At 41.7% G+C, this 22,521-nt stretch overlaps 1 protein-coding gene across 1 annotated transcript; it reads left to right on the top strand.

Moving 5' to 3' along the window:
- The first annotated feature begins 5,411 nt into the window (after window positions 1-5,411).
- lrrc24 (leucine rich repeat containing 24) lies at window positions 5,412-21,628 on the top strand. The gene is made up of 5 exons (XM_020106207.2): window positions 5,412-5,967; window positions 17,047-17,242; window positions 18,115-18,393; window positions 19,097-19,265; window positions 19,578-21,628. Exons 2-5 carry the CDS (start codon window positions 17,081-17,083, stop codon window positions 20,822-20,824), a joined length of 1,857 nt encoding a protein of 618 aa, XP_019961766.1. The 5' UTR covers window positions 5,412-5,967; window positions 17,047-17,080; the 3' UTR covers window positions 20,825-21,628.
- The last annotated feature ends 893 nt before the right edge of the window (window positions 21,629-22,521 follow it).

The raw sequence follows: 22,521 nt of genomic DNA, 5'->3' as shown, positions 1-22,521 counted from the left end.
ATGTTTCATCTATTTTAATATACAAGAAAAATGCTTGTTTTTGCTGGGAAACCTGGAGACTAAGTGGCAACAAAGGTTCATCATTTTAAAAAATTAGAGGCTCCTCAACATGGCAGCATCTGACGTGCTCCCTCTTTGATGTAGAGGTGTTTTCATTTACCAGGCAAGTCGAGAAAGAGAACATCCCTAATTACAACCAATCCCTGTGGGAATAGCTGTAAAGGGATGAGGGGTTTTACCCAATCACACAAACACACACACACACACAGTGAACCTCAGTCTTCTAAGGTTGGTCACAGAGCAGCGCTAATGAAACTGTGACTAGTCCAAGTGCACTTAGACAGTTGCACAGTGTTGTGAGTGAGTGGGCGTGGAGGACTGATTTCCCTGCAGATCTTGGGATTTAAACTGGCAACCGTGACATTATAAACCCAACTGTCTCACTCGACGGCTCTTTAATAAGGTGGTTTTAGGTTTTATAGCTGGAAAACACAACTTGTTAGCAAAGTTTATGGAGCAATTTATGTGCAAATAAAATGTGGATTGGACCTCGCGTGCATACAAATAGCCTGAGTCTTGTAATTTAACATTTGTTGCTTCTCCTGTGAGCCGGGCAGGGAGAGCTGAGGGCAGAGGGATGAGAGGAAAGATGGTGTAAGGAGCCCTCTGCTCTTGGAGACATGTGAGTGTTAACTATCCTGTTGTGGGTCAAAAGAGGATTTTGCTGTCCTGCCGGGGGGGTAGGAAGAGATTGTTATAATCCAAGCTTAAACTCCCACAAAGACACAATTAAGATACAAAGTAATGTAGCAGCTCATCAGGCATGGGGACCTTCTCACATGTAGATATGCATCAGTGTGAGTGTACACTGAATTAACGCACGCAGCTCTTAATCAAGAAACAATGAATGTAGGACAGCCCAGTGTGAACCATTGTGGTGTGTGATTAGTGAGCGACACAGTCTTCATCAGAGCAGTAACATATGCTCACAGGTGAATGCATCGCTAGGTTTTTGTTACTTGAACTACAGGGTGTTAGTTACCTCAGCGGCTGACAGAGGGCGCGTGATGAGATGGCAAAGGAGTAACTCAACAAATTGATCCACATGTGGAGTCAGCTGTAAAAAAACACAGACGTGTGTGAGTGAGCAGAGGTCTATACAGTCAACTTGTTAAGAATATAGACTGTGTATGAAGATAGATGACAGCTCCCCCCCAAAAGTGAAGCCAAAGCTTCTCCATTGCTACCTGGAGGGTGGCTGCCTCCTCCACGATGTGACCAAATCTAAAAAATCTAAATACAACTAATGTCATTTAGGTAGTTCTTATCCCACTGATGTTTGCTATTTATTTATTTCTAGTTATGTAATGTTATATACACAGGGGGAAACGTCATGATTGACAGCTGAGACTAACTAATGATTAGTCAAACGTGTATCACAGGGGCCTGGCTAACGTGGCTCCATCCCCTGATCACTACTGCACAAACTCTGGCTCCAAATACACAAAATGGCAGCGTCTGTATCTAGGATGCACTACTTAAAATGCCATCTTTGCGAATACATTTACGACGTGTATTATGACTTTATCAGTTTGGTCGATGTACCATCTGCTAACATGGAGGAGGTGTTTTTTTCCAGCTATGCTGTGACCACCAATTAAGACAGTTTAGCTTCATTTTGTTCTATACATTTAATGATTTGTATGCTTTGGATAAATGAATGGAATTAAAAGCATTTTAAAGACTTGGAATGTTAGTGAAAAGTAGAGAAGTGGGTGAAGTGTGGCTCAATGTAACAAAAAGAATATTAAGTGATGACTGTTTCCGACAAAGGAAATTAAGACCCAACCAAAATTAAGCTTTTTGACATCGTAATAGCTAAAGAATAGTAACCCGGGGCTCTAAAAGAGCTGAAAAATAAAATTGACTTCAATTCATCCCTTTTCCTCCACAGCCAGTAATGAATTGTTGCTGCCTGCTGTGACTGAGCAATATGCTTTTTGCAGGATATTGAAGAGGCCACGGCTGCAGCTTCAATTCACTTGCCCTTGGCCAGACACAAATGGCACTTTTTCAGCTCGATCCTCCCACTGTTTTTTTTTTTCAAAGACTTATTCCTGCTGACTGCAGGAAACATGATGAGTGTCAGTCTGTCGGTGGCCCAGTGAGGAGATGCCCTTGCTTTCCCTCTATGAAGGTATGAACTCCAGAATTAGCTCTTAACTTCTGCTCCCATGGCACACTTAAAAAATATATTTGAAGAGATAAAAGGAAATAAGTCTCTTTTAAGTTGATCTCTATATTTTATCCTGTCAATCTTCTCACATAACTTAAAGAGTGACATTGATGTAGATTATCTTTCTGTGAAGTCTGAGACTGTGAATTTACATAAAGATTGTGGAAAGACATTAACATTTTTACAGATTTGCCTTTTACTGTAGAGATATTACATTTATCTGCCTTGATAGTAACAAGGATGATAAAGCTTTTTTGTAAGTGTTCATTTAACTTCTTGCTCAGTTAGAAATCTACCCCAAATTCCATAATTTGTCTGTCAGTCAGTCATTATGTGGAACGTATGTATTGTGTGAGGTCACTCAATCTTGCTCTGAGAGTGGTGAAAGAATCAACTCACTGCAATCAGGTGTGTGTGGCACTGATGGCGCTGATTGAGCCCAGGTGTTGGGAGCCTTCATATACCCTGAGTCTCCAGCGCCGTGTGCTGACTCATTGTCTCACCTTCAGAGGCAGTGAGAGCTTCTCCCTGTTGTCAGTGTGTCTGAAAACACACCACTAAGAATTTTGCCTGTAGTTTTCCTGGTGAATAAGTTGGTGCTGAAGAGTTTGCTGTGACTCCAGCCTTTGCCTTTCATTCAGAGTTTTCTGGGTCTCCTGGACAATTTTAGGTTTTAGTCAGCTGCTTGGCAGTGGTGGTTTTGTTAATCATTTGTGGTGCATTGTTTCTTTAAGGAAGCCTGTAGTGGCTCTATACAATTTCCTTGTTTTGTTTTCCCCCATTTCCAATCTATCGCTACTGTGATTTTTGTGGTTATCCTCCTGGGATAGCTTAGAGACACCCCTGGGTCTGCACCAGTGTCCCACTTCCTCCCTTCATTCCTGACTGTATTGCAAATCGTTGATCTAATCATTGTCCTGCTTGACCTGTATTTTTAGTGGTCATCGGAAGTGGAGTTTGGTGTGATTGGGAAACACAATATGTTCGTTATTAAAAAGAAATGTATAAACAGGCTCTGTAGCAGCGTCTTCATTTAGGTCCTGTAATAACCTACACTAGCGGTCGGCAACCGACTCCTTTGCCAGTGATGCCTGCTCACCCAGTCTGCTGTGCCTGTTGTGGCCCTTCACTCATCTGTCTGCCCTCTTCTTCAACCACCAGCATTCCCCTGTTAAGAATCAGTGAACCCAGTTACCTTTCCCCCTCTCCTGTCTGCTTCTGGGTACATGGAGCAAGAGAAACAATGAATGTAGGACAGCCCAGTGTGAACCATTGTGGTGTGTGATTAGTGAGCAACACAGTCTTCATCAGAGCAGTAACATATGCTCACATCGCTAGGTTTTATGCTACTTGAACTACAGGGTGTTAGTTACCTCAGCGGCTGACAGAGGGCGCGTGATGAGATGGCAAAGGAGTAACTCAACAAATTGATCCACATGTGGAGTCAGCTGTAAAAAAACACAGAAGTGTGTGAGTGAGCAGAGGTCTATACAGTCAACTTGTTAAAAGTATAGACTGTGTATGAAGATAGATGACAGCTCCCCCCCAAAAGTGAAGCCAAAGCTTCTCCATCGCTACCTGGAGGGTGGCTGCCTCCTCCACGATGTGACCAAATCTAAAAAATCAAAATACAAATAATGTCATTTAGGTAGTTCTTATCCCACTGATGTTTGCTATTTATTTATTTCTAGTTATGTAATGTTATATACACAGGGGGAAACGTAATGATTGACAGCTGAGACTAACTAATGATTAGTCAAACGTGTATCACAGGGGCCTGGCTAACGTGGCTCCATCCCCTGATCACTACTGCACAAACTCTGGCTCCAAATACACAAAATGGCAGCGTCTGTATACAGGATGCACTACTTAAAATGCCATCTTTGAGAATACATTTACGACGTGTATTATGACTTTATCAGTTTGGTCGATGTACCATCTGCTAACATGGAGGAGGTGTTTTTTCCAGCTATGCTGTGACCACCAATTAAGACAGTTTAGCTGTCCAAATTATTTTTGATTATTTGATTATTTTTATTTCAAAATATCAAACTGATACAAACTTTCTTGGGTGTCCTGGGTGCTCATTCATAGAAGTCCTTGGGCAAGTTGTCCTCAAATTGAAAACAAAAAGTTTGATTTGTTGCTGTTGTGCTTTATATTTTATTTTGAAAAGTTGTGAACTTGGACATTGTGAACATTGTGTTGATTGCTTAACAGACCTCTGGAATAGCATACATTCAATGTTTAAAAAACAGAACCATTTCTGTAAATCATACAAACTTATAAATGAATCATACCCGTGGGCAGTAATAAAGGATATTCAGTTTCATTTTATAAAAACATTGACTATAAACATCCAGCACACAAACAACAAAAAGTGACAGTATGTTGTTGAACTGTTTGAGGAGGAATTATTCTGAAGTAGCTCCAGAGCATCAACACAGGACAAGAGAACAGAACATTCTAAACAGGCAGGTTCACAAATGGGCACTGTAGTCGATTGTCATCCAGCGTTGACCTCGGTGTTTCCTGCGTCCCCTCCTCCCCTGTATGTTCTCTGTTGTGGGCGTCTTCTACTCATGGCACCTGGTCAATCCGCACACGTGTCCCATCTGCTAGTCAACTGTACAAATACCCCGGTGTGCTACTGTTCATTGCTTCTTGCTTCTAATGCTAACTTCTTCATTGCTGTGCCTGTTGTGGCCCTTCACTCATCTGTCTGCCCTCTTCTTCAACCACCAGCATTTCCCTGTTAAGAATCAGTGAACCCAGTTACCTTTCCCACTCTCCTGTCTGCTTCTGGGTACATGGAGCAATACATCAACAATGTTTTTTCTTTTTTTAACTGTACTCTGGCACCTATATTTATTTATATTGTCTTTCTTTCTTACTTTTTTTTGCATTTTACTTTATGTTGGTTATGTCCCTTCATATGTTCTTTGTGTATTTTCTGTCAATGTGAATATGAACGTGCATGTGATTCCACATGCACGTGTTCATCTCTGTCACTGCCTGCACGGTTTGGAATTTAAAAAAGAGGAGATCGCCCCCGTCCCCGTTAATATTTCAGAATAAAAGGTCGCTGTCCGTGGTGCTGACATCATTCGGCTCGGTGCTGTTTCACAATAAAAGTCACGCTCGCTTCCTCCGGTGCGTTTTTGGCTGCGGGCGAAAATGATCCCGCACTTTTCTAAAGTGAAGTGTGTGAGAACCGGTGCCAGGCAACGATGAGACAGAGACCGCCCAGTGTCTGATGTTAAAGTGAGAGAACAAGAGGAAAGAGAGCTCTCTCTCTCTCGCTCTCTCTCTCTCGCTCTCTCTCTCTCTCTCGCTCTCTCTCTCTCTCTCTCTTCAGATACAGAGAGAGGCACAAAGGGGGAGGGAGTCACTTCTCGCAGGGATAATTACAGGAGTGTCACTGTTGGAATATAACGGAAAGAAGAACAATTAAACCAAAGGAGGAAAAATAAACCAAATCCACAGAAGAGTGTAAATCACCGCTGCGGACGTGCAGCTCCGGCAGATGTGAGCAGTTTTCCTCCGGCTCTCAGCCTCCAGTGGACGAGCTGTGTGGACAGTAGAGTCAGTCACAGAGAACAACAATGACCTGGCTCCTGTGTCCGCACTGATCTCAAGTGGGCTGCATCTTTTCACTTTTATTGATTGACTTTTTTTTTTTAAATTTGTCTCTCAAGTGAGGAGACTGCTGCCAACACCAAGTCCAAACGGTAGGTCTCAGCCTGTGTGATGGGGATGAAGAGGGGGGACAGTGTGTGCGCCTGAGTTGGATAGTAACAGAGCTTGTTTATTATCAGGGATCCTATTTGTTATTCTTCGATGTTTGAATCCTAGAAAACACCCAGTAACATTGCTGTTCAAGGCTCTAATGTACAGAGAAGTAGAAATATGTCTGCAATGCATCAGCTACTTCAGGAGATTAGAGTGTGGGAGTGAGACAAATGGTGTTTTGTTTATGGAATTATCTCTGGATTTAAGTGAAATGAAACGCTTTGATTTTGATTTTTTGATCCAAAGGCACCAAACACCACATTGAAGATCGAAATGTTATTATTCAATGTTTTGGGTTAAATTACCTAGTAACAAAATATAAATTAGTAAGTAGACCTCATTTAAAGTATTACTGTGCTATAATTTATCTGCCCTCATGGATATAGATGGAGTAGATAACATGTAATTATAGCTAATACAATGCAATTCTACACCATAAAACATCACACTGTATATCACCCATTAGCGAATCTCCCAAATGTTAAAAACACAGCAAATGCAGTACAAGTGTAGTCTATATAAGTTGTTCTGACATAGGGACACACTGCCAGAGGGTCCGTGAAAACAGTCCATCCATTAAAGTTATCATGATATGGTTATTCTGTGTCGACATATTCAACATTTAATATAAAATTATCTTGTGTTGTTTTGTCACACAACTAAGTTAAAGTGTAAACAATAAATAAATGTATATATCAGATGCACATGTACAATATAATGTAATAAAATACAACTACCATGATATAAAGTGTCCTTTTATAAGGTCTATCATGATATTTTTTTAACACTTGGCAATACGTGTAAATTATTATCTTAATTATACACATAACATTTAGACATTTTTAACAGTGTCACTCAGAACTGAAAATTATGAGCTTTGTTGGAATCGATATGATGAGGTCGGTGTATTGGACTGCATTACGTGTACCTAATAAAGGGGCCACTAAGGTTCATTGGTAATAAACTGTACAATTAAGCAGCGCCAACAACAATCAACAACCCTAAAAAACAGTTAGTTATCTAAAGATAGATAGATACTTTGATGAAATTAATCATGTGATCAATCATCAATTATATAATAATAATAATAATAATGATATGATAATTAACATGGACCTTTTAACACCATTCTTATATAATGTTGTTAAATGGTCCATGTTAATTATTACATTATTATTATATTATTATTATTATATAATTGATTAATAAAGAAAATGGATAAAAAAGAGGTCAAAGCAGAGACTCAGGACTTTATATTTGGTTCCATCATGTTGCAACACTAAAAAAGCCATCGTGATCTTATAATACCCATTTCACTGCAGAGCCACTGCATATTCCAATCACATGGGAACATTAAAGTGATGCTGTAGTGATGGGAAAAAAATGAAATAGGCCGATAATAAGATTATTGCTGAACACAGCACACGCCTCACAAGGAATCTGGCAGGAGTATTACGGTGACACTACAGGAGATGCCAAGAAGAATGTAGTGTGCTCAGGTCAGTGGGGGCTAACAGTGACACACAGTCTGCTGCTACAGCAGAAGCGTCATGTTTCCTCATTCTGACTCCTGAGCACCACAGTCTCTTTGCTAATGAGGTTTAATGCATGTTTCTCTGGTTAATTGCTATTCAGCACATGATGCACCATGGAGCCAAACAGCGGGCCCCCGGATAGGACCTTGTTTGTTTAACTCTGAGGGTGGGGTATATCTGTCCTCCCTGGACACATCCATGCAGACAAGTTGACTTTTCGGTCCTGCAGAAATCTTTTAAATTCTTCATTGGCTCGTGTCTGCCAGACAACGATGACTGAAATCTCTCTTGGCTGTAATTGAATAGCAGCCGACTTGAGAGTGACACGGGCAGATGGCAAAGATCGACTGAAATAAGAAATGCATGAGGGGGGAAAGAAGACCAAAAAAATGATTACTTTTAATTCCATTATTTTCTGTCTATATGCAAGACTGCACAGATAACAATATAGGCTACATGCCAGAGTGCAATTTGACATACACATGACATCCATCACGTGTAGTCAGCAGATGCTGTCACTTCCATAGTATAATTTATGAGCATGCAGTGACTCCGAGTCACTGAGAGACACTACTGCACAACCAATATCACTGAAATGCAATATTGTGGCGTGATAAGCAATCGTTATCGAAGCATCATTTTCATTTCATTTTTTGGGCATACACACACACACACAAACATGCTCCACACATTTTGATTGCTTCTTGAGTAATACTTTCGTCTGAGTGGCAATAAAAAGGAATCATATTTACAATTCCGATTCACTCATCTGAAACATTGGAGGAAACACAATAACGCAACAGCTTAAAACAAAACAGAATCAAATACAAACCCATTCATGTGAATATACTTTTTTGACAGGACTGAGGAGAAGATGCAAATAGAAAGGACTGTTCTGCTTCTCAATAGAAGAGGATGTGATTCCTTTTCATCCATCATCTAACCTGTCGGATCTCAGCCATCCACTGTACTGTGAAACAAAACTGTACTGAGCCACAGTCAAACGTGATTGGTGTGTGTGTGTTCTAGTTATTACCCGTGTTGTGGGGACCCGAATATATTCATACAGGGATATTATGGGGACTGGGGCTAAAAAGCAAGTCCCTATAACTTCAACTATGAAATTGCATGGTGAAGAATTCGGCAAATATTATGGTTACGGTCAGAGTATGCGCCCAGGAAATGGATGTAAATCATTGTGTGTGTGTATGTGTGTGTGTGTGTGTGTGTGTACTCCTTTTAGTTAGCTGTTTAGGACCAGCATAAACACTGACCGTGTCAGGACCAGCAAACCTGATGGGGACCAAAGACGGGTCCTTATGAAGCAAAACTTAAATTCTCAGCTCCTGGTCAAAGTTAGATGTAAGATGTAAATTGTGGTTTGGTCAAGGTTAAGTGAAGACATGGTTAGGTTTAGGTTGTGTGTGTGTGTGTGTGTGTGTGTGTGTGTGTCCACTTTTGCCTCCTTCATTACTTCACTCTCCCACTCCCCTCAGTCGGTGACATATGAGACTGGGCAGAGAGAAGGGGGTTGCCACTAGGCTGATGAAAATGGCCCAAAAGAAATATAAAAATCAAACCACTCCTTTCTGCTCAGACATTATCCTGTGACTCATAAATTCTGCAGCATGACAGAAGAGGCTACTGTGAATAAAATTGGTCTGATCGATTACATCAGCCAACCTTGACAATTAGAATGGATAGTGTGCATGTGTGTGTGAAAGAAATACACTGAAGAAAATTGGCATTTGCAAAGAGGCAACAAAAGAAATTGTGATGGGAGGAGAGGGAGTCAGAGTCAGGCAGGTGATGTTGACACACATTTATTTGAAATGTGCAGAGCGGAAAAAGAGCAGGCACAATATGTGAAAGTGATTCCTGCATTTGAAATAAAGACGCAGACACATACATAAGCACAGACAAAGTTGGTGTTATTGGTTTGAATGAGATTTTGGAAAATACACATGTATATGGTCAAACCTGAGGAATCCCACATTCATACCCATGTTGTAGAATCTCTGCAGCCAGCAGCTTGTTAGGTCAGCTCAGTATATTACATGTCTTTTTATTACCTGCCCAAAGGTAATGAAGGCAATAAAAGCTACTTTAAATTCTACTGCACATTCCTAAAATGTCAGACTTTCTTTCATAGCTGGGGTTACTATAGATTGTTAATGATGTAGAGAGAATTTCTTATGAATAGAGCCTGACAGTTAAATATATATCAACCAATATTAGCACATTGCAGTTAACATACATATATACGTCAACTGTTAAATGGCAAGAACTAATAAAAAAATAACCAAAGAATCGGTGTCAGCATTTTATAATTTGTCCACCAGAGAGTAATGTCAACATTTTATCTCAGCTGTAAAATATCCTACCCAAAATGTTGGCAGCTTTTATCAATCATTTTATTATAAGTTGTGTGAAGAAAGATGGTATTGGATGATATATAAATCAAGTATTCGTACCTAAACAATCCTCAAATCTGTTGAGTTACAATTTTGACTTCTAGTTTCTCATCATGCACACATATCACAGGTTTATTAGTTGTATTAATTTGATATAAACATATTTTTATCGCAGACATTCAGTGATATTGTGCTCACGTGATCAAGCAGCAACATTTCAGCAGAGAAATGTTAAAGTGACACCAGCCCACAGACTGCCCATCAGAGGGAGCTGACTGGTTTATTTATCTCTCTCAGGAGCTTTGTCACGATCTGGGTTTTTGTCAAAATAATTATTTAGAAATAATTGGCCAGTGAATGAATATGTAAATGTAAGATAATATTGATATCGGTATCAGCCTCAAAGAGTCCAGCATTAGTTGCCATTAATGGCTTTAATAATGGCTTAGGACTAATTTAATGATCCATATGAGATCAGATATGGAGATAAGATATAAGCCATTAATAAAAACACATTTTCATTCATTTTTTTTACAACCCCGGCAGCCCGAAGCTTGTTTTTGGTAATGACTTATAACTGATCTATAAAGCATTAGTAAGAAATGTATTAATCATTTAAATAGGTATTATTACAGCATATATAGTGACTTGTAGAGAAGTGAAACATAGATAAACAGGGATTATCCATTATGACAAGTTATAAAAAGCTATAAAATCAACAAATGTTAAAAAAAACTGTTTGAAACTGTTCTTTGTATGTGCATCTCTGTCTCATTGTAATCATGCCTTTCTAAACAGTTGCATTATTACAAAATATTTCAAAGCCTGTTTTGTATTACATGTAGTTCATCTGTATAATGATACAATTACATCTATCTCTAAAATCAATGTTTTCATTCTGCATAATACATTAAGACGTATTGAAGTCATACATTATTTACACATCTGTTTAGTCATGCAGTTGAAGAGGGTTTAGAGGAAAGAAAGAACAGAAAAACAAAGAGGTTAGAATCTCTTTAAAAGCTCTCAGCGATGATTATGGGATGTTACAATCACCCAATCCTGGACACTGAGCACATAAAGTAAATCTGGTGTTAAAATGGTTATTGATTATGCATTCGTACAACTGCTATTGTGCTTTTAGTCGCAAATTATCAGCAAAAGCTCAAATTGAGTATCACAAATTCCAACACTGGCACAACTTGTTGAAACCGAGCAGACAATAAATAAATGTTAATTTTCTTAAAGCGTCACTGGTTTGGAGAAGAAGAGCTTCTGATCGCTGTGCTCAGGGGAATCAGTGTGACTGGGCTTCATATGAACCAAGACCAAATCTGTGGTCTGGGTTGATTAGAGTCTCTGTGCAGTTTACACCCAAAAACCTTTGAGCTTTTTTCTGCTGGCCAGCTTACATTACCAACAAATGTTAACATGGCAGGCAGAGCTGTCACAGTAGTTTGTGATTTTAACTCTTGAAAGGCAAAGATTCATTGAGTTAGTCCCTGTACAGGGAGATGGACTGAGGGTTTTAGTCTAAAAGCTCCGCTGGGAGAAGTGGCGGACTGCTGCTGCTGCTGCTGCTGCTGCTGGAAGCCTGATTCTGCGACACGCACACACAAACACATACAGACACACAAAGTGCCTCAGCAGAAAGCAACATGCACTCATTTACTTCTCCTAAACACAGACATTCACAAATGTAATCCCACCCCCCGTGAACATCTGTTTTCACAGTGAAAATCAATGGCAGCAGAGCCCAGCTGGACACAATAGTGGTGGAAAAAATAAAGAAATCAATGGTGGCTTATTAACCAAGCAGCGCTTCCTTTACTGCTGACACAAAAATGTGTGTGTGTGTGTTTGTTTGTGTGTGTTTGTCTGCACATAGCTGCCTGCTTGTATCTGACTTGGTCTGTGTCTGTGAATGATGATGGCTGCCGGCTGTAAGCAGGATGTGCAAGTGCATAAGCACATGTGTGTCTTCCTGTGTGTGCATCTGCCAATCAAAGTGTTGTATCCCTGATTGTCTGTGGCTAGCGCTCGCATACAAGTTCCACTTTGTAGGCGTGCTCTGCATGTCTATGAGTGTGTGCACGCGCTTTAGTGTGCACGGTCGAGACTATCGCTCAAAGTCAGTGTGTTGCTCTTGGGTTCGTGCCCTGGTCTTCTCTCAGTGCCTTGGCCTCAGTCTATTTGTGGACAAAGGGATGCTCTGAGACAAATGATTTAGCACCTGTCCGTCAAAGCAGAAGAACGAGAGATGAGAAAAGAAAGAGGTCAGAGATGGGGAATGGGAAAATGATGGAAGCTTTCAGAGAAACTGTGAAAAGAGCAGGAGAGTGAGAAAACAGAGAATCAGAGAGAGGAAAAAGTTCAAGCGGGAGAAAGGGAGAGTTGGACTGAAACAGAATTTACGATTTAGCTCTGGGCCATCACATAGCTCAAGTCCCTGTGAGCAATTTTCCCTGGGAAATGACAGCTTCTATTTCAGTGGAGCTGTTTGCCTAACACCTTCTCACAGGAGCTGCACTTGGCCTTCAGGCTCCGTGATCAGACCTTCCCTCATCACAAGGGTTACCATAACAACAAATGAGGCTGACCTGCACCGATGGCAGCTCAGGGACGTGAACTTTGCCTCCGCCTGCAGCACTCTGGCTATCTGATGCACTTACTCACCCTCCTCGCAAAAATAAGATGAAATCACAACAGTTCTATGCAGTGGATGCTCTGTGCCGTGAATGTTTGGCCAGCCAGGCTGTGATTGCTCAGCAGTGGATGATTTGTTTAGGGTGTGAAAACAAAACACAATGTCAACAATAAAGAGACAATTCTAATTTCTAAAATACACAAATAAACAGACTCCAAGCGAGTCTGGAGTCCCATGCAAAATGATGTTTGCAGAGACACATGTTTAGAGGTAGATGGAGGGTAAACAATGCTGGACAGGTTGTGTGTATGATGTTCAGGTTATTTGATTTCCTTTGACACGTGCTGACTGACATCTGCCCCAGCCGCTCTCCTCTAACACTCTATGTATCTAAGTAAACAACATTAGGCCCCAATCACCCTATTTACACATTTTCACCCACTGTCGGTAGAGATATACAGTTGACCTCGTTTTTTAATGGCAAACAAAGCAGCTCCCCCTCCATGAAAATGTTGACAGCTCCGAGAGCGGCTTAGCTAACAAGCTTCTGATTGTGCAGATTACGCATGTTCCATAAAGGATTACGGGACTGAAATGAACAAATTGACCCCTTACCCCTGGAATCCTGCATCAGCATGATAGAAGATGAGAATCAAGCACAGTGAGGGCAGGTTGATTCTGAAACAGTAGAACATACAGTGCATTGTAAGACGAGCTGTAGTCAGCAGCATTATTTAAACCTCCGCCCGGCTGTTTTTTAAAATGTTTGTCCTCGTCCTCTTTTTTTGTTTGCGTACCCTGATAATTCCATAGGTTATCCTTGTCACTGCATCTCACCACACTGAAAGCGTTGCAAGCTGTTTCTTCTACCTGGCAGGGTGTCATTTGCATTGATGTCGAGCTCATATTCTAACGACAAACATCGGGCAGTGCATCCTGTGTATTCCTCCTCTCCACTTCCCTCCTGACATGTTACAAGAAAGCCAAAGCTATTTAGAAGTCATCACACTGTGGAAGTTACAAAAACTCAATGACAGACCAAGGCCTTATTCAAAATTCAATTTTTGTGCTTTCTCTCCCAAACAATTGAAATACATAATTTCTCTCCACGCTTGTTTGGAGAACTCTAGAGAGGAAATGGCAGCGCTCTTGTTAATAAGTGTCTCTGTGTTTTTTTGCTGAGAGAAGAAGATTGAACAGCTTATGTAGGTCACTTTGTATTAATCTAGCTGGATATATCCCCATAAATGAGCTCTAAATCAAACATGTAATATTAAAATCCAGTTCAATGCCATGTGGCTGAAATACTAGACCTTGTGCTTTTCTGGTCTGGGACCGTAGTCGCTAAGCTTCCTAGAACAAAGAGTTGCTATGGGTGACAAAATTCTAAGTAAGGCTAGATCCTTGTGAATATAAAAGTTATTTGCAGAGCATCCCTTGAGGTGAAAAACTGTTTCACCTTAAGGGTGAAACAAATGCTGTTATTAAATTACTTGAGCAGATTATGTTTGTAAGCAGTTGTGAGTAAGTGGTGTGGCACTTACTTGTAAGTGGATAACCTTGTGTATGTGCTGTAAGCTTCCCCCTAGATTTTAGACTGCAACACATCCAATTCAGCAAAATTAAATTTTATTTGTATAGCACCAAATCACAACATACCTCTAAGCATTGTACAAGGACCTAAGAATATTATAGAGAGAAATCCAACACCTCCCATGGTGAGCAAGTACCTGGTAATAGTGAAGAGGAAATAAAACTCTTTCAACGCAAAGAAACCTCCAGCAGTCAAGGTAAGCGGCCGTATGCCTCCACCATGGGCTGAAAGAAGAGTAAGGGGGAGAGAGAGAGAAAAGAGAAAATCAGGTGTTAAGGAACACACCTATGGGCATTCTTCACATGGTGCACACAACCAGAGGGAATAAGGTATTTATATAGTGCGCTGTATTCTCCCACATCTGCCTCTGTGCTGTAACTATGGGGGCTGAATTATTCTCTTGAATGGGTTTTACACTCGTCAGCAAATTGAGATAACAGTGAACATCGTTCGTCTGCCCACTTTCTGGTTCCTTCACTTGCTCCCATCCTGTTTGTCTGTGCCATGGTTTATGGTAGATTTACATGCCAACCAACCAGCCGCTGCTGATGTAGACTGGCCAGCAATCACAGAAATTGAGGAAAGCAGAGCCATTTTCCCCCTGGTGTTGTCTGAGTTTCCCACAGAATTACTTCAATCTATGGTGGTGTGCACGTAGATTGAATTAACCTGAGTGACAGGTACAAAGACTATAGAGTGAACGATGAGTTATCACGTACGATAAAGAACTTCCCTGCATGCCACAGCTGCAGTGGATTCGACAGACTGCGTGGACGCTAAAACATCATGGACCATAGCTTGAACACGTGCTAGCTCGTTGTAGCGCGACAATGCAAGTAAGCATGCAGTGAACACTGCTGCACGCACCAAGTTAGAGATCTCTTATAATGTGAGAAGCATAAAACAAGTTTTGCTTCATTATAACTGTGGCAGGACAAATTAGAATATGACGGGCCACCACAGTAAACAGATGAATAATAGGAAACCTCTGCGTTATTGATCTGAAAAGCAGAAGCCTGCTTGCTATTGATTAGGTGTATTCCGTCAGATTACTTGGCAGGCTAATGATTAGCATAAGATTAAGTAATGTGCAAAAATATCTGAAACATGTGATCACAATGTAAAAATAAGCATTTATCTCATTTCCAACAACACTGAGTGATAGCCAACCTCAACTAATAACTTCATCAGTAACAAACCGTATGGCAACAACAAACATGTTCCAGATGTGATCATCACCATTTCCATTGAGTTTTTGGTGTATGTCTTATTTGTAGCACTTTTTCTAGTTGTTGTGCATGTGTTGTCAAATAGTTGAAGACGTTTTCTGCATTTGCATGTGTTGTCTATTTGCATGTGTTTTGTTAGGTTGCGGTACATTGAGCTCTGGGCCACCGTATAAAACTGGCTATTTATTTCATGCTGTCATTATATGGACTTCATTCTATGATGAGGTCTACTTATTTCACATCCATATTGTTATTATCATATACTTCATGCGTCTTAGCGTTACTCAATGCTTTGAGAACTTTCTTAAATCCCTCCAAAACTAGGACTCATGCTAGAAATGTTGAGGCTATAAATTGGGAGTCTTCTGAGAGTACTCCCAGAATGTTTGTGAATACTATCCCCGGATTACAGCACTACAAATGAGGCCCATTTGATATTAATCTGACAGAGCAGTTCAAACACCCTGCAAACTGAATATTTAACAGTCACAGTTTATTTCAGGCATTGGAACCCTTTCATCACCGAGCTGTAATGAGCTCTGTGTGCATTCTCATAATTAATAAACTAGATGATCTCCGAATCATTTAGAGCCTGATATAAATGCTATCAATTATCTGTCTGGGTGATTCCTCAGTCTTAAGCAAACAAGAAATTTCACCAGTCAGACAAGCTTAATGGGACACAGAAACATGGCTGGGGTGTGCAAGGATGTTTTTTAACAATGTGAGACTTGGATCAATGAGACGCCTGCCTCTCTGCAGGATGAGGATTCTCTAGAATGAGGCAGGGGGCTCAGCAAAGAGCAATAAATCTACCTGCTGTCACTGATGCAGAATGAAAAGCTCAGTGTGACATTTCAACATGTATTGTTTCTTCAGCCCTGCGGTATCTTCATGTGATCTGCTGCTGCTCAGCTATTGTGAACACTGCGGTGCTACATGGTGCTGGACCGCGTGTTGGTCTGTGGTTGCTTTGATGTAGACAGTCGAGCGGAACAATAAATCCCTTCCAGAAATTAAAAAGAAAAAAAGTGCATGGCTGAGTTGCTTGGTGGTGGTTTATATTGCTGTGAGGTGCAGCAAGCAGCCAACGTTGATGCATTTGGATCAGAAGGATTAGGGCTGGTTACCACTTGAGATTTGAGGAGGTAAATGTGGTTTCTGAGATTACAGGGGTCAAAACAGAGCCTGTGTCTATTTGCCGTGTGTGTGTGACTTTTTAAGACAAAGACACAGACAGAAATAGAGAGTGTGTGTTTTTGCATGCATTAACGAGACAAGAGAGAGCTCCTTGAGGCAACCTGCGCATCTTTTATCACATCTTTAATTAATTGAAGCCCATAATAGAAGCTGCTGCAATTCCACTGAATAGACACAGCTGAATGGAAAACAGGCAGGGATGAGGAGATACTCTTATGTTCTTTTGTCAGTCCTCCCATGCCATTCCACAGTCATCTGCATAAACAACATATTTGCAGCGACTGTCATTTTTGCTTTGATGATGACATATATTACCACAAGGAGAGACGGTTGGTTGTTTAAACTGTGATGAGTCATTGATGCTCACTTTTCATCTCTGCCTCTACCTTCTCTCCTCAGGTTTTTGTCTGTGACGGTCTGCTGTGAAACCACGATGGTCCCCCTGTGGTCCCCCAGACTCATCCTGCTCGTACTCGCTCTCGTCCCTCAAGCGTGTCTGGCGTGCCCCCCCGGCTGTCGCTGCTACAGCCTCACAGTGGAGTGTGGATCTCTGGGGATCAAAGAAATCCCTCAGGGTGTCCCTTCTTTCACAGAGGTCAGTCAGCCGATCGACAATGAGTTAGCGCACTAGCTGCCAGTGCACTGCAGCTGACCCCCTGCTCTCTCCACATCAGTGATTTTGTATCAGTTGACTTCCTCTTTGATCCGCTCTTATTACCCTAAAATTTTTGTGTTTAATCAATTCGCTGTGACCCTCTTTGATGTAAGCCTGAGGGAGGAGCTGTGCCGTCGGCTGTGTAATTATTTATTCTCGCTCAGAAAATGACTCTCGCACGTCCCTCTGATCATCTGTTGAGAAGATGTTAAACATCACACCGTCTTTTCCTCTTGGGTACAGGCCCCCCAACATTACTGCAGCCTATGAATATTAATGGGAAGCATGTATCACATAAATTGCTCCATTAACCTCATTCAGTAGGTCTATCTCTTCCATCATACTTTACCTCATGGCTAGTGTGAGCTTCTTTTAAAAGATCACCAATGAATGCACATTTCTGAGACAGCTGTGCATTGTGGATAAAAGACTGAAATCACTTCTTATGTAGCTCCAATTGCTTAAACCTTTTTTGGGTTTGAAGATGTTGACAGGCTATTGCTGCAGCATTTGGTAAGACGACCGAACCACAAAACAGGAAAAATGCTGCACAGACAACTTTGTCATTGCCATCATCATCATCATCATCCCAACCATCATCATACCACATTGTTCATATTACCTTCATTAACAAATGTCCACAGCCCTGCATGTGCACATAGTTTTAAATAATACATTTTTGTATCTCTCATCACTATACAGCCATGTTCATGTTCTTCCACAAATCAAACGTCACATCCTTTCCTCTGTTTTCCTAATGCAATCAATTTGTGACTGTGCCACTAATTTAATTCCCCATCCCTCCCCTGAAGACCATCTTCCTCCAGGACAACGCTATAGTGCAGATCCGTCTTCAGGACTTGACTCGTCTGGGCAGCCTCCATTACCTGTACCTCCAGAACAACAGCATCTCAGCACTGGAGCCCGGAGCCTTTCTTAGCCAGGGGCAGCTTCTGGAGCTGGCCCTCAACGGTAACCTCATCCACCTGGTCACCCCCGACATGTTCCGGGGTCTGGAGCACCTTCGGATCCTCTACCTTGCAGGCAATCAGATCACTCGAGTCCAGGACCACACCTTCAGGGGACTGCAGGTTGGTGCATGTGAACTGAGATAAAGGGACAGGTGACTGGATGGCAAGAATTAATGCACATTTTTGGGTTAAGCATTTCAACATCTTCACCCTAATCCTTGGTAAAGCAAAAAAAGGCTTAGATTTTGTGAGCAAAGCCAAAGCAATTCCAATATGGGACGGCTTTTTGTGGATTATAAAGCAGGACGTCTGCAACTGTAAAACCAATTCATGACAGCATGTCTGACTAATCCCTACAGTACAGACTGCAATGTTTCCACAGGGGTGGGTGGGGGTCAACATTGTGTCACCAGTACATCTTCTGGTACATCCAATGGCCTGTATAACCATCTTGGCAGTAATGATAGTCTGCAGTTGGACTGGATATCAGTAGGTTAAAAAACATCTATTTAAAGTCAGTTACATCTAACTTACTGTCTCTTTCTCTTCTTCCCCTCTCTCTTCCTCTGGCCTTGAGCTGCAGCAGCAGCTGGATGTACTTACTTGCAATGAGACTCCACTTCTTGTATCTGTCATTTCCAATTAAAAGTGGTCTGCAGAAGAGTGTAATTGCGATCGCCACTGCAATGTCATGAAAACACTGGACTGAGTCAGGAGGAATTGAGTCACTCCTCTTTTCGTATATGACATTTCTTTTCCTCCTCTTTAACTTGTATCTTTCACATTTCCCTCCTCTGCTGCCGTGTCTTTTTCCTATCTGCAGCGTCTGCAGGAACTTCACCTGCAGGAAAACAGCATTGAGCTGCTGGCAGAGCAAGCCCTGTCTGGCTTGTCATCTCTGGCTCTGCTGGACCTCAGCAGAAATCACCTCCGCACCCTGGGAGCATCGTCCCTCAAACCGCTTGTTAGCCTGCAGGTGCTGCGTGTCACAGGTAGGACAGAATTCCTTCAGCACATTATGCCTTATTGTAATATGAAATAATCCTCTAAGATTGAATTTAATGCTTCCGCACCACAATTCTGAAGAACTGACAGTGCCCAAGACTGTCAGAGCATTGAAATTCAAACACAACCCATTGAGTGATGTCATGGAAAATTACCTGCACTTACACATATTTTACATATCAGTGTGTTTCTTCCAAAAGTAGACCTTGAATGAGAAAGAAAAGCACCTCTGAAATATTCTTAAAGATTAGATTGAAAAATTAATTCTTCCCTTGTTTGACTCCATTCTTCTCCTCCAGAGAATCCATGGCGCTGTGATTGCGCTCTTGCTTGGCTAAGAACATGGATCAGCGAAGACGGTCAGCGACTGCTGAGCTCTGCTGAGCAGCGTCAGCTGATGTGTTCGGAACCACCTCGCCTCTCCCACCTCAGCCTGGTGGAGGTGGCTCCCAACAGCCTTGTTTGCATCCCCCCTGTGGTTCAGCTGGAACCTAGTCACCTGACTGTGCGACTAGGGGAGAGCCTCAGAGTCTCCTGCCAGGCCTCAGGATACCCTCAGCCTCAGGTGACCTGGAAGAAAGCGTCCCATGGCAAGGCCCAGTTATCCCCCCGAGGCCTGGTTCAAGAGCTGGGACCCAACGGTGAGCTCTTCAGGCCTGGAGCTGGAGGAGTGGTAACTGCCCTGCCCAGTGGCGTAGGGATTAAGGTGGGAGGTGTTGGTGGGATCCATGGGCTTGTGCGGGGAACTGAGGAGGGTGGAGAGAGGGACAGCTTTGACCCGGACATGGGCAGTGGCATGTTGTTTCTCAGCAATGTGACTGTAGCTCACGCTGGACGCTATGAGTGTGAGGCCTGGAACCCGGGTGGAGTAGCAAGAGTTACCTTTCACCTAGCTGTCAACATGTCCTCTTCTTCATATTCAACCCAATTCTGGCCTCGTTTGAACTCACACTCCTTTGTTTCCTCTTCGTCTAACTCCCTCTATCAACCAGATGTTCTAGATGTGAGTCAGGAGCCGCTGTATGAGCAGGACAGCATGGATTTTAGTGCTCTGGGCCCCGCCACACAAACCGCAATTGCGATTGGCATCTCCTTGCTGGCACTCACTGCTGTTCTCCTCCTGATTATGATCTACACTCGCCACCAGCAGTACCAGAAAGAGGAAGGGGGTTCCTACTGTACGAGTAAGGAAGAGAGCATCCTTTATGTGAACGACTACTCTGATGGACCCACAACATTTGCTCAGCTGGAGGAGTACCGCGATGACCATGGTCATGAGATGTATGTCCTCAACCGGGCTAAGCCTGTTTTGGGGTCCACTTCATCCAGGTGTCCCATGATGAGCGGGTTCGTCCAGCAGAAAGGTATGAAGGAAGTGCTGCTGGACCACGAAATGGTGCAGACACTTACCAGATCAGGTGGAATGGGGCTAAGCAGAAACCCAGCAGACGGAGGCGAGGGACCCCTGACAACGGACCCGGAGGAGCTCTTCCTCAGTCAGAGTCTCCTCTTCGGATCACAGGTTGCCTATGAGATCCACTGCTAAGGGGTTATAATTGTGTTCTGACACAAAACAATATGTTGATGGACTTAATTTAAGACATTAAGGGAAATAATGTGAAGTGTCAGATTGATATGTGGTCTACAACAGAGGGGAGAATGTCAGTTAGAGATCCACATTTTACGGATTGTACAACATTAAGATGAAAGTGATTAAGTGTGGAAAAACTGAACAACACCTAACTGTCTCCACATCAACCCTTTAGAGATAATTATAAGTTGCTAACCTTATCAGAAATGGTTAGTAAGAGTTAATATGAATTCTCACAAAAGAGGCTGAAACTGTGCATCACATAGCGGCAACTAACTATGGATTAAAAACAGCGTTTGTATTTATGATTTATTTTTTCTTTACGCTTTGTGTGTTCTGTCTGTGTTTTGTGTAAATATGATAATAGAACAAATTTTCACTGTGAAGTACAGTTGTTGTTTTGTGGACCCTGTTGCAAATTAGAATTTGACCTAAATGAATCTTACTGAAACTGCATAGTCATTATTCGTATGTGTTAGTGGGCGAGGGTGGGTGGATTTGTCTAAAGAGGTTCCTTTTGAATGCCGCTGCAGGTCTTTTATAAAACTTTTTTTTTTACCATAGCATTGTTTTCCTTGATGTTAATGTTTCATGTTTTTTTCTACCTATTTGTCAAAACACTAGGAAATAACATTTCCACTGTCTGAACCAGAATTGTTGGTGGAATTAACTAGCATCAGTTTGTAACAACCATTATAATGTAAATATTGCAGGATTTGTCTTTTGGTTTCTACATAATAAAAATGTATTTTAAAAGATTCAACGTTTGATTTCTTACAAGGTCAAAAGGTTGCTTTCACAGAGCCGTTTTGTTCTGCTTAATCAAACTGTGCTGTAAAAGCTAATTTTTCTCTGTAAATTGGTATGATAATGGTGTTAAACAGTTATAGCTCTAGAATTTTTCAGAATCCCCCCATCAAGGGCAGGAAATTTACACAGAGGAGCCAAATGCAACTCCTGTTTCAGTAATGTGCACATTTAAGTAAACGCTAGTTTAATGTTAGCACTATAGCTTTGAGCAAAGCCACTCATCCTTGAATATAATTTGAAAATTAACAAATTGTCATATTTATTGCTCGTATCCTGGCCCTGTGCCTGCCCCTGGTGGCACACCGGAATAAACTGGAATATGATACAAAGCAACCTGACTGTCCTTATTTAGATTAAATATCTAAACATATACCCTCACAATTCATAGCAACACTGAGAGCATGAATACAAATTGAGCCAGCTTCCTGTGGAGCGACAATGTGAGAGATGTTTTTTTGTTTGTCATTATGAAAACTTTTATGAAAATTTCAGATGACATTGTGTGCACAGAGTCAACAACAGCAGCCTCTGCACAGACAGCTGAGCTAATACCAGGGACAAAAGTAGAACCTTTCCCAAACAGCGGAAAAAAACCACAGCACTGATAGAAGCCCATCACAACACCTCCTTATCACAGCTGAAGATGTATAATGCAGACATTCTCACACAATGAAATGTGAAATATTCTTATTCCAGTTGTCCCATGAGGCAAATCGATTTCCTTTGTGCCTACTGTGACACAGTCTATCTCATTACATGTCCAGCACAGTCCTGCTTGTACAATTGTTCATTGGATTTTGGTGAAGCAGACTCACGTCCCTGAGTCTTTCTTTCTCCCCCAG

The sequence above is a fragment of the Paralichthys olivaceus genome, chromosome 16 (genome assembly GCF_024713975.1).
Source record: "Paralichthys olivaceus isolate ysfri-2021 chromosome 16, ASM2471397v2, whole genome shotgun sequence".
NCBI lineage: Eukaryota > Metazoa > Chordata > Actinopteri > Pleuronectiformes > Paralichthyidae > Paralichthys > Paralichthys olivaceus.
Note: the sequence above shows the minus strand (reverse complement) of the source record. Positions and strands in the feature narration are given on the sequence as shown.

Coding starts and splice junctions, on each gene's coding strand:
- lrrc24 (XM_020106207.2), top strand. CDS start 17,081: ATGGTCCCCCTGTGGTCCCCCAGACTCATCCTGCTCGTACTCGCTCTC. Junction 18,394..19,096: donor ACACCTTCAGGGGACTGCAG/GTTGGTGCATGT, acceptor TCCTATCTGCAG/CGTCTGCAGGAACTTCACCT. Junction 19,266..19,577: donor GCAGGTGCTGCGTGTCACAG/GTAGGACAGAAT, acceptor CTTCTCCTCCAG/AGAATCCATGGCGCTGTGAT.